This window comes from Leucoraja erinacea, chromosome 30, assembly GCF_028641065.1.
Source record: "Leucoraja erinacea ecotype New England chromosome 30, Leri_hhj_1, whole genome shotgun sequence".
NCBI classification, from domain to species: Eukaryota; Metazoa; Chordata; class Chondrichthyes; order Rajiformes; family Rajidae; genus Leucoraja; species Leucoraja erinaceus.
This window is the reverse complement of record NC_073406.1, coordinates 171,751-184,811: the sequence shown is the minus strand read 5'-3', so window position 1 is coordinate 184,811 and position 13,061 is coordinate 171,751. Positions and strand designations below refer to the sequence as shown.

Below are 13,061 nucleotides of genomic sequence, written 5' to 3'. Positions count from 1 at the left end.
AGATGCAGTTGAAGAAAAAAGTTACATTGATAGGCAGCCTGGGACATGTGAATCGTTCATATCCTCCGTGGATAGAATGTAGGTATTTTCTATGGCCGGTAATGTTCCTGAATTGGAAGACAGTGTTGGAAACGCCTAAGCATTTCACTTATGAAGAGAAAATGGTTAAACTGTTTTTTTCATGGAGCATAAAAGACTGACGAATGAAATATGCCAAATTATGAGGGAAATACGATAGATAGCAGAAATCGCATAGCAGAGATGTCAAAAAGTAAAGGACTTGGGTTTAGGATTAGCATGAAGAGGTTTAGGGGATCTGAGGAATCATTTGTTCACACAGAATGTGGTTGGAATCTGGAACCAATTGCTTGTGTGGGTAGTGAAGTAGATCCCCTCACAACAGTGAAGTAAGTATCTTCACAGGCACATGAACTGTGAAGGCAAGAAGGGAATAGACCACTGTGCCTACGTACATGGGATAATAAACTAGCATTGAACCATTGTTTGTTAATGGGATTGGTATAGATGAATAACTGATAGTTCGAATGGACATGGCGGGCCGAAGAGCCTGTTTCTGCATTACGTACTAGAAAAACGTACTAGAATGTTATTACATTAAGGTACAAGTACTTTAAAGATATAGTGAGCATCAAGAAAAACCTGTGTGTTCTCTGCCATGTCCTCACCACACCAAACGGCTCACTCGGTGAGGGCCCTCTGCCCATACTAAAGATGGCGCCGGGTCCGTCACCGCACCAAGGGGCGGCTCAGGCGACTCGAGCGGCGCACTGCCCACACTAAAGATGGCGTCGCGCCACACACTGCGGACGAAACCTGCCCCGCAATGACGTCACGTGTTCGCTCCCTTCGTGTCACGTGACCGCTGCGCATCACGTGGCTCTCGAAGCGGCGTTTCCAGGTGAGGGGAAGGGGAAGGCCCAGGCCGGGCCGGGGGGTGAAAGTAGTAGCAGTAGCCCCCAACCCCATCCCCAAACCCCAGCTCCCAGCCCCCATCCCCCCATCCCCAAACCCCACCCCCAAACCTCAGCCCCATCCCCCAACCCCCAACCCCAGCTCCAAGCCCCATCCCCAAACCCCAACCCCAACCCCCAAACCCAGTCCCCAGCTCCATCCCCCAGCCCCAGAACCCAAACCCCAGCCCTAAACCCCAGCTCCAAGCCCCAAACCCCCTCGCCCCATCCCCAACCCCCATCCCCAAACCCCAGCTCCAAGCCCCCAACCCCAAAACCCCAGTCCCCAGCTCCCATCCCAGCCCCAGAACCCAAAACCCAGCCCTAAACCCAAGCTCCAAGCCCCAAACCCAGTCCCCAGCTCCCATCCCCCAAACCCCAGCCCCCAGTACCCAAACCCCAGCCCCCAGTCCCCAGCTCTGTCCCATCCCCCAACCCCAGCCCCCCCCAACCCCAGCCCCCAGTCCCCAGCTCCAAGCCCCATCCCCCAGCCCCAGCCCTAAACCCCAAACCCCAGCCCCAAACCCAGCTCCCAGCTCCAAGCCCCATCCCCCAGCCCAGCCCCCAGCCCCAGCCCCCAACCCCAGTCCCCAGCCCCCAGCTCCCATCCCCCAGCCCCAACCCCAGACCCCCCAGTCCCCAACCCCAAACCCCAGCTCCAAGCCCCAAGCCCCATCCCCCCAGCCCCAGCCCCCAACCCCCAGCCCCCAGCCCCCAGCTCCCATCCCCCAGCCCCCAACCCCAGTCCCCAGCCCCCAGCTCCCATCCCCCAGCCCCAAACCCCAGACCCCCAGTCCCCAACCCCAAACCCCAGCTCCAAGCCCCAGCCCCATCCCCCAGCCCCAGCCCCAACCCCAGTCCCAAACCCAGCCCCCAGCTCCCATCCCCCAGCCCCAGCCCCCAACCCCAGTCCCCAACCCCAGTCCCCAGCCCCCAGCTCCCATCCCCCAGCCCCAAACCCCAGACCCCAGCCCCCAACCCCAGTCCCCAGCCCCAGCTCCCATCCCCCAGCCCCCAACCCCAGTCCCCAGCCCCCAGCCCCAAACCCCAGACCCCCAAGCCCTGCCCGGGGCAGCGAGCTCCAGCCCGGGTCCTGGAGCAACCTGCATCGCATTGAGGAAGGGTGCGGAGGCGTTGGCGCCGGTGTGATGCAGGTTCACCAGAGGGCTGTCTGGATTAGAGGGCTTCAACTCCAGGGAGAGGTTGGATAAACTTCGATTGTTTTCTCTGGAATGTCGGCTGTTGAAGGGAGGCTTGATAGAACTGTATACAATTAAGAGAGACATAATTGTGTGAACAGAACCTTTTTCTCGGAGTGATCCAACACTTGTGGGCAAAGCTATGATGTGAGAGGGCTAAAGTTTAATGGAGATGTGAGGGAAAGCATTGCTCAGGTGGTGGTGGAGACAGATACAATAGTGGTGTGATAGGCACATGGAAGGGCAAGCAGTAGAGAGATATTGATCACACACAAACAGTTGAAATCGTGGATGCATTGGTGATAATTTTCCAAAATTCTATAGACTCAGGATCAGTTCCTGTGGATTGGAGTATAGCTATTGTTATCCCACTTTTTAAGAAAGGCAGGTGAGAGAAAACAGGGAATTATAGACGTTAGCCTGACTGGTGGTGATGAAGATGCTGGAGTCAATTATAAAAGATGACATAGCCGAACATTTGGATAGCAGTAACAGGATCAGTCCGAGTCAGCATGGATTTACGAAGGGGAAATCATGCTTGACTAATCTTCTGGAATTTTTTGAAGATGTAACAAGGAAAATGGACAAGCGAGAGCCAATGGATGTAGTGTACCTGGACTTTCAGAAAGCATTTGATAAGGTCCCACATAGGAGATTAGTGGGCAAAATTAGGGCACATGGTATAAGGGGTAGAGTGACATGAAGTGGTTGGCAGACAGGAAACAAAGAGTAGGGATTAACGGGCCCCTTTCATGGCAGGCAGTGACTAGTGGGGTACCGCAAGGCTCGGTGCTGGGACCGCAGCTATTTACAATATACATCAATGATTTGGATGAAGGGATTCAAAGTAACATTAGCAAATTTGCAGATGACACAAAGCTGGGTGGCAGTGTGAACTGTGAGGAGGATGCTATGAGAATGCAGGGTGACTTGGACAGGTTGGGAGAGTGGGCAGATGCATGGCAGATGAAATTTAATGCGGATAAATGTGAGGTTATCCACTTTGGTAGCAAAAACAGCAAGGCAGATTGCTATCTAAATGGCGTCAAGTTGGGAAAAGGGGAAGTACAATGGGATCTGGGGGGTCCTTGTACATCAGTCTATGAAAGTAAGCATGCAGGTGCAGCAGGCAGTGAAGAAAGCGATGTACATAGCTAAATTACTTGCAGCTAAAGCATTACCGAACATGTAATATTGCACATGTAAGATAGACACAAATTGCTGGAGTAACACAGATGGTCAGGCAGCGTCCCTGGAGAAAAAGGGTGGGTTTAGAGATGAATGACAAGTCACAGTGAAATTCTTTGCTCACAAACACACAGTATACAAATAGTTGCCACATAAAGGGCACTGGTAATGTATCCCGCGGCAGGTCCTCTTTTGTTTTTTCCCCCCCCCCCCCCCCCCCCCCCCCCCCCCCCCCCCCCCCCCCCCCCCAGTGGTACCCTCGCGTATTCCTTTGTTCCTGGCGGTGAGTTCTCCGGCTCCCATGTGGCATGTTCTCGACTGCTGGCGCCCTCATCGACCGCTGACTTGACCTGCGAGGCTCTGTCACCCAATGGGTGACTCCCGCGCTTTTTGTCTATCTTCAGTATAAACCAGTATCTGTAGTTCCTTTCTACATATAATATTGAAGATTACTCAGTGCAAGGACAGAAGTAGCCCACTCCAACTTGTATGGTCTCCGATATCCCTCCATTGATAGCAAACTGTAGTCCTCCCTGTTGTTGCCACAGACTCTCCATAATGCTGGATTCGTGCACTAAACCAAAGTGCACAGAGGAATGAGCATTGAATTAAAAAAGTAACCAAGCTAAAATATTCCACATGCATAATGTAATAAAATAATGGAAGAGTTTTAAAAGATGTTTATATGTTCTGAGCTTTCCTTCCTTGCATCCCCTCCAGGACAGCAGTGTGAATGTCAAACGATGGTTTGGCCCCACAGGGTGATCATAGGACTGAGCCTGTTGGACAAGCTATCAAAAACCAACTGACTGCCAATTACTTCAATTAATAACAGTAACTATAATTTTTTCTCAATTCTGTCTGTCTTATCTGCAACACAAATCTGAATTTTAGATATTTAGCCTACAGTTTAGGTATGGTCTTGTATGCGGTGTATATTACAAACCGTTTTGTTCTTGCACCTTTTATTTGCAGACATTTTAAACAAAACCTGAAAACTCTTAGTGGCTCTGGAAAGACAAACTGAAAATGCTGGAAACAGCCAGCAGTCTGGGGAATATCAGGGGAAAGAGAAATAGGATTAACATTTCAGCTCAATGGCCTTCTGTCAGAACCATTCCAAAGCCATCCTTTTAGTTTCTAATACTTCAGGTGAAAGATCATTGTGACGAATGGGCTTCGACCTGAAACATTCATTCTGGTTCTCTCCACAGATCCCACCCGGCCTGCTGACTGTTTCCTGTATTTTCTAGTTTTATTTCAGATTTCTTGCCTTTATAGTTTTGTGATTTTTTTCAGAAGTTCCCTTTTGGCAACATTCATATGAAGCTCTAAGTCCTGCACAATTGGAACTGGACTGTGTGTATTTTTGGATCCAAACCAATGCCAATTCTTAGAGAAAATATAATCATCACTCTTAAACCACTTGTAAATGTATTTGATCACTCATAGTTCAGTCCAGTGCCCAATTATTATAGTTCCTCTGAAGAATGATAAATTATTTTCAACGACAAATTGCTTGTGTGCATACCAACAATCACATCCTGACCAAACTACATCCTTTCATTGTGCTGTTTTTTTTAACCCCTTTCCCACCGCCTCAATTCATTGTCAGTTTGCCTCGTAATGTTTTAATTTTGCAGTGATGAGCTGCTTTACTCTTTGAAAAGTAAGTCCTAAATCAATACATAAGAGACTGCAGATACTGGAATCTTTGAGCAAAAGACAAACTGCTGGATGAACTCAGCGAGTTGGGCAGTATCTGTGAAGAGAAATGGGCAGACAATGTTGCAGTCATTAGTCAGATTTATTCATTACATACTCAATGAAGTGCAGTGAAATGAACTTGCCTGCAGTGGTACAATTAAAAAAAACAAAACACACAATATACAATAAAACATTTACCACAAAACATCCACCACAGCATTCATCACTATGGTGGAAGGCACAAAGTTCTGTCAGTCCTTCTCCATTTTTCCCCATGGTCTGGACCATAAACCTCCATAGTCGCCGCTGCGGGCGGCCAGATGTACAGGCAAGGTAAGTCCCGAATCGGTGCTTCCCTACGGGAGACCCCGGCTTGAAGATGGTGTAGGCCGCAGGCCGGCGGTCGGAGCTCTTCTCCAGGAATTCCCGGCGAGGGATCCCGCTCCGGATGGTAAGTAAGTAAGTCCCCGCTGCGCCCGTGGTTAGAAACACCACGGTCCGTGGCTTCTAGATGATGTAGGCCGCGGGCCGGCAGTCGGAGCTCTTCTGCTCCAGGTTCCTAAACGAGGTATCCCAGGCACCGGACGCCGCGCCAGCTAGAATCTCCGCGGACCGCGGCTTCAGGCTGCCGTGGGCCAGCGATCGGAGCACTCCCTTCTGGCGATCCCCGGCACGGGCTCACCCACTCCGCTATGAAAAGTTCACGCTGCGCCCACTGCTGAAGCTCCAGGCCCGACTCTGGGAAAGGCCGCACCAATCCTTGGTGTTAGGCACGAGGGAGGCGACATGGAAAAAGTCGCCTCTCCGTGAAGGAGGCGACCGAAAGCGGTTCCCCCCCTTCCCCCCCCTCACCACCCCCCACACAAGACACACCAAGCGACATTAAAACAAACATTTGGACATACTAAAAGAAACAAAAAAAGTAGAATTGACTAACACGCTACTGGCAAGGCAGCCATCTCGCAGCGCCCTCACTGACTCCCATACCTCTTGAATAATGGAGTAGACAGTGGGATAAAACAGCCTATTCCTATTATTTCTTGTGTACTTAAAATTAGTTGTCCTTGGGCTATGCTGCTAACTCGTGACTGTGGAGTGAACATTATTCCATTACACTCTGCTGAGAATGAGTGATAGACATTTCCCCAATCATAAAGTGCTGGAGAGACTCAGCAGGTCAGGCAGCGTCTTTGGAGAGAATGGACAGGTGACTTTGCTTGTCCATTCCCACCAGAGGTACTGCCTGACCCGCTGAGTTCCACCAGCGCTTTGTTTTTGTTTAGTTTAGAGACACAGCGTGGAAACAGGCTCAAGATTCTAGCATTTGCAATTGCTTGTGTCTCCATTTCCCCAATCATATCTTGTGGCAGCATCAGGCACTTTGGCACTATCAGGTAGATTGATAGCTTATGAGATGGCTTCACAAACTGTCTAGACCAACTACCCCTTCTTTCCCAGGTGGCAATGGATGTGAAATAACTCCATTGTTAACTAATGAAGATCCAATATTAGGGAGGCGAGGGTGGTGGTGGTGGGGGGTTCTGTACTTTGAGAAGGAGAATTATAACTGTGTTCATCTGTAATTTCCTCTCTCGCAGTAATTCAGTGCCATGGCAGTGTCGTCTAATCACGAATGGACCCAAAAGGTAGCAGCATTCCATGCCAATCCATCGCACTTTCTTGCAAGTACAACAGCTGAGAACTTTGTGCATGATTTGCTGAGAGTCCTTACCGATGAGAAGATGGGTGAAAATATCAAGGTGCCAGACAGCTCTTTCCTAAAACTCTTGAATCAAATACATATCGATGACCAATATATAGTACTTACTAATGCCTTTCGTCTAGTCTTAAAATGCTATCATTATAGATTGACTGATATACCACCTAAGTGACTTAGTAACCCCTACTCGACAAGTTAGATTTAAATTTGGCAGGCTGAGACAGCATCTGATGTTCACACTTGCTCTACTTGTTCAAACTGCAGCTGGACAAAGTTTGGGGGAAGGGAAAATTAGCTCTGCTCCATCCCCTTTCTAATAACTAGTTAATTAAGCAGTGGTCAGGGATTAAATCCAGAGCCTCATTGGTTGTATAAATTATGCACAAAGTTAGTGTGAGATTATTATTGATAACCTTTTTCATAAAATAAGACATTTCTTCATAAGTCAATCATCCCAGGTATAATAAAGTTTAGATATTTTCACTGAAGGTTAGCAGAACATCTGAATACATGGACCACAAACAGATACATTCAGCCCTTTGAACCTTTTACATTAATCCCTTAGCTCTCTAAAGTAGAAAGTTCCAGAGATTCACGATCTCCTGAGAGGAAAATTCATCCTCATCTCCCCTTGAATTCCTTTTTTTGAATATGTGCCTCTTAGTTGTAGATACACCCAGATGAGGAAAATCATCTCAGGATCCATCCTGCCAAGTCTCCTATAATTCCACAATACTTTAGCGAGCTTTGGCCTAACTTGCTCAACTTTAATGCAACAATCAATTATTTCCAGGAATTAAACCTAGTGAGCTTTCTGTGCACTGCTTCCAATGCATGAATATACATCCACCCATGCACCTGTCCAAATGGAGGCAGGTAGGTCAAGCGTAGATGGGCCCTGTGGGTCAGCATGGGCAAGTTGGGCTGAAGGGCCAGTTTCCATGCTGTGTGACCCTATATGGGACCAAATGTGCACAAAGTACTCCACGTGAGGTGTCATCAGTACCCTGTAAGACAGCACTGAAACTTGCATTAGAGCTCAACATTTCATTAGACTAATGATTTGCTGTACCTGCATTCAAACGTATGCATTGAAACATAGCTGTGTGTGTTTGCATTTCAGGTGCAGATCCTCGTCATTCTTCAGGAGTTTCCAACTTTGTTGTTGGTCAGCTCGCAGTCAGCAGGAAGGGCAGTGGAGTCTGTCTTCAACCTCTATTTGCGGTTGCCATTGACGCCCAAGACACTGAAGTTGAAATGCCATCTGCTGCTCTCAGTGACCACCATAGTAATTGCCACTGATGATCTGCTGAGTGATGAGCAGACACTGAAGAACTTGATGAAGCAGCTGCTCGATGTGGCGTGCGATTCAAACGATCACAGAAACGGCGTGACTTTCCGGCCTCTCAGGGCTGTGGTGTGCGACTGCCTCCGGGAATTTGAAACTTGCTATCCAGGTCTCCTGTCAGGGAAATTGGAGCTTCTATCTAGCCTCCAGAGAAGGGAGGTGACTCCTCTGCACCAGGCCTACACACTCCTGTACAGCCAGGTGTTGAAAAATGCAATTCACACAGTTGCACAGGTGCATAATGCTAGTGGGGGCACCATCCGGGAGATGTTGGAACGGAATGAAGACATCAAATGGAAGGGGAGGGAGAAGCAGCAGGAGCTGGCAGCTGTCACAGTAACAACTAATTTGTCATTGTTTCCTTCTGCTGATGAAACAAAGGAGCTGAAGTCTTGTGTATCATTACTGCTGGAGGAGTCCTTCCTCTTAACTCCAGCTTCTCAAGCTGTTTTGCTTCGGGAGTTGGCCCAGGTCGTTCTGATGGTGCACTCACTTTCTCCAGCGATGTTCAGGTCGCAGATATTGCGTCTGTTTGGGACGATGGACGTGTCCTTGCTCCACACCATGCTCTACATGAAGGCAACCTTCACCGACAGTCTATTCACTGTTGAGGATGAGAACCTCCTTTTGAAACGTCTAGTTGGCATGGCCCAGCACCCACTGCTCGGTGTTCCTATCAAACTCTTCTACATGGACTGTCTGCTTCACTTCCCTGAAAACCGCCCCCTTAGCTCTAACCTGCAAGAGAATCTTCCCGTTCTGTTCACCTCGAGGATGGCAAATTGCCTATTCCCCACCCTGTTTAATGACAGCAGTACGATGCTGGGCCGTCTCAACCTACTGAGTCTTGTGTGCCTGGAGAATGGGGTGGATGAAAGAGGCATCGCTGAGATCTTTGATTACCTGATGTCTTTATACAAACTGGTAGACATCAGTGGAAGCAGGGACAGGATAGTAACCTTTTTCCAAGCGGTTTACATATTTGTGAGTCACTTCTATACCAATGAGGAGTATATGGCAGAGTTGACCAACCGTATGGTCCAATTGTATGACAAGCATTGCAGCTTAGCTCCACATATGATCAACCTTATAAGCAGCACCCAAAACCTGCTGGAAGATTGTAAATGGCCCGTTTCGCTAGCAGGGGCCCTGCAGAAGCTGATCGTGGCACTGCCATTACAGCAATTGCCTCCTAATCTCATGTGGCATCTTAAAGTCCTGGCGAGAGTGGCCAAAGAAGGCAGCATCCCACAGAAAGGCAACCGTTCAGTTCCTGCTGATTGTCATCCGGTCTTGCAACGTGTGTGGGATGGGTGAGTGGCAAATGGGTAATGCCGTCCTGTCTGTGTGCAGAAACATATTGCACTGCCAGAACTTGGAGCCCATCTTCAAGGATCTTGCTGATCTCTTGCAGCACCTTCACCTCTGGTTCCAAGACATTGACATTCAAGATCACGCTCACTTCTATTATGCGCTGCTCACGTGTCTCTCCACTGACAAGCTGGCAGGGATTGTGGCAGAGGGCTCGGGCAACTGCAGTTGCACCAAGATCCGTTCCCTTTCTCTCATGTCGGAGAGTGCCGGCTCCTCTGTCTCCGTTCTTCCAGTCAAATATCCAATACTCCAACTTATTCCAATTCCAGAAAATGCCTGTCCAACAGTCAGTCCTGCAGGAGAAGCCAGTGAACAGGACATCGGGGAAGATTACTTGGAAAAATACTTGGGTCAGTTTTGTGATCCTGGATTTGCTTCTACAATTACCTTGACATTTCATTTGGGTTTTGTGGAGAAAGTTGATCCACATTTTCACAAAATCTTTACCATACTTCTCCACTTTGACTTGCAGAGCTCTCACTATGAGCCGTTGAGTGATCTCCTCGTACCCTGTCTCCTCTTCAACAAAAAGCCCCATGCTTTCTCTCTGGTGTTCAAGCCACGGTCACCGTTCCCTTTCACCTTGCATACGAGCGCCATTTTTACCACAGAGGACGGCGACACTTATTGCAGTCAGATCCAGCCTGTTGATGTTGGGTTCCCGAGGCTGTTCCTGCCCCTTCCTGTGCCTCTCAGCTGGCCTCCAGAAGTTAAGGTTAGCCTCTTCACCAAGCTGTGGACATCACTGATCCAAAACGGATCCAGCCAGTCCATTCTCAGTCGTTTCTGCTTCAAGACGGCCCAAGGGCCTCTTTGCGAACTGATACGCTTGCACTTTCAAAAGTATGTGGTCTCCCAACATTCACAGCCAGAGTCCTACAAGGTTTTTCTGTTCCTGCCCCCGTGCATCAATGTTTTGTTCCAACTAGAGCAAATAGATGATATTGTGAAGGTTGATATAGTCACTGATAACTGGAAACTTTTACCATTCATTAATTCTTACCTTGTGGATATGACGTCTAAAAACTAGCAGCCAGGCTTGCTGCAGAAAGGCTTACCTGACCTCCAGAATAGTGCAGCACGGGTGACGATTTTTGTTCTCTGCAAGCTATCTTGTCTGGGAGATACTTTCAAACAAGATTCAACATATCTTCAATTCTATTTTGCTTATTACAAAGGAAAATGTTTAAAGTCTATCACTAAAGATAGCCTATCAAAATATTGCTGGCAATATTATTATTCAGACCAGGAATATTTCTATTTCTAATCCTTGTGTGTTTGTCAATCCCAACTCTAGTAAGGCTAGACACACTGTACAGATGCCCCTCATGTTGCAGTGCCTAACTGTTCATGGTTTTACTTCACTGTCCCTGGAGGTTTGAGTTGTCGGGTGGTGACAGGAGTGGTCTTGGTAGTAATTCCCATGGAAATTAACTACAATGAAATGAAGAAATCACTTTCAGAAAAGGACTGAAAGATAATTAGCTGAAGTTCATTGTGTGTTGGCAATTAATACTGATCGGTGTATGTGGCTTCTTGGCTCGCTTGATTCCATATTGCATTTAAAGGAACAAAAATAAATTATTTTTATACGTGGTTCAATATTTTCCTGATGTTGGCTTGTATTTGATATTTGCTTATGACAGACAGGCCATTTGGCCCATCGCTAGCTCGTGAAGTATTCCATCAGGCCCATTTCCCCACTTTGTTCTGAGTAACCTAGTCTCTCCCACATGATCCACAAACCCTGTTGGATTTCCTTTGACATTTTAACCCATTGCTTTATTGACTTCTGAATGGATGTAAAGGCAGATCAGCAGGTTCTGATACTGCTGTGAAACATGCATAAAGCTGGAATTCACATTGTGGGGGAAAAAGTGACATAAACTGGAATTGTGCCTCTCCTGAAGAAGCCTAACTGGTAACCTGCATTATTAGTGATAAGATCTGTAGCCGGTTTGACTGTGACTGAAATTCCAAGGATGTGAGCTTGGCAGACTGAGTCAGCATTTACTTGCTGTTTGGAAGGTGATGGTGCTGTCCTTGAGGGATGGTATGTCCACAATGCTGGTGTAAGGAGGTTCTAGGATCAGCCAGTCATGAAGGAACGGCAAGACATGTTCAAGTGTAGAGTGGTGTGTGAGTGGAGGACACAACCCAGTTGTGATGCTGCCCTTGTCCTTCTCCCTGGTTGACGTCCTTGGCTGGGAAAGTTCTGTCCGTGACACTTGATGAGTGACTGCAGGACAACCTGGAGATTGGACAACCAGCTGCCACTGTGGGTTGGTGATGGAGAGAAGAACTGGTATTGGACCAGGTGCCCAACAGTGGTGATGGGGAGAGGGACCAGTTGTGGATGAGTGCCTAGCAGATGGTGTAGATGGAGGGACCAGTTGTGGACAGGTGGCCTGTAGATAGACGGACCAGCTGTGGACAGGTGACCAGCAGATGGTGTAGATGGAGGGACCAGCTGTGGACAGGTGACCAGCAGATGGTGTAGATGGAGGGACCAGCTGTGGACAGGTGACCAGCAGATGGTGTAGATGGAGGGACCAGTTGTGGACAGGTGGCCTGTAGATAGACGGACCAGCTGTGGACAGGTGGCTTGTAGATAGACGGACCAGTTGTGGATGAGTGCCTAGCAGATGGTGTAGATGGAGGGACCAGTTGTGGACAGGTGGCCTGTAGATAGACGGACCAGTTGTGGACAGGTGACCAGCAGATGGTGTAGATGGAGGGACCAGCTGTGGACAGGTGACCAGGAGATGGTGTAGATGGAGGGACCAGCTGTGGACAGGTGGCCTTTAGATGGAGGGACCAGTTGTGGATGAGTGCCTAGCAGATGGTGTAGATGGAGGGACCAGCTGTGGACAGGTGACCAGCAGATGGTGTAGATAGGCGGACCAGCTGTGGACAGGTGGCCTGTAGATAGACGGACCAGCTGTGGACAGGTGACCAGCAGATGGAGGGACCAGCTGTGGACAGGTGGCCTGTAGATAGACGGACCAGTTGTGGACAGGTGACCAGAAGATGGTGCAGATGGAGAGAGATGCTGGTTGTACACGTGTGCCTATCCAACGTTGGTTGTGGATGAGTGCCTATCAAATGGCTGCACTGTCCTCTACAGTGTCAAGCTTTTTGAGTATTGAGGCATCTAGGCAAGTGGGGAGTAGTCCTTCACACCCCTGACTTGAGCTTTGCCGATGGTGGACAGACCATGGCATGTTAGATGAGGATTCCTAATGTCTGACTTGTAGCCACATTATATACACAGCTACTCCTTTTTGTGTTTCAGGCTAACAGTAACGCTGAAGGATATTGAATGGAGCGCATTGTTTACTGATTACCCATACTGCACACATTTGTCAGCAGCTTGTGTTGAGTAAAGTTTGCAGATGTAGTGTCGGGTTTAGCGCTTTAAGGAAAATAAATCTTACATTTATGTAACAACTTTTCAACTTGGGATGACTCAATGCACAGAAAGTACCTTTTTGTTACAACTAATATTCTCAGGCAACTTCTGGAGGTCAAAGATGACGTGTCTCCACTCCAGT

General features: G+C 48.3%; 1 protein-coding gene across 1 annotated transcript; it reads left to right on the top strand.

Moving 5' to 3' along the window:
* Positions 1-874: 874 nt before the first annotated feature.
* ap5b1 (adaptor related protein complex 5 subunit beta 1) lies at positions 875-11,111 on the top strand. The gene is given in 5 exon segments (XM_055659038.1): positions 875-919; positions 4,079-4,192; positions 6,664-6,825; positions 7,909-9,393; positions 9,395-11,111. Coding segments are annotated over 3 exon segments (2,778 nt in total). The 5' UTR covers positions 875-919; positions 4,079-4,192; positions 6,664-6,675; the 3' UTR covers positions 10,538-11,111.
* Positions 11,112-13,061: the final 1,950 nt, after the last annotated feature.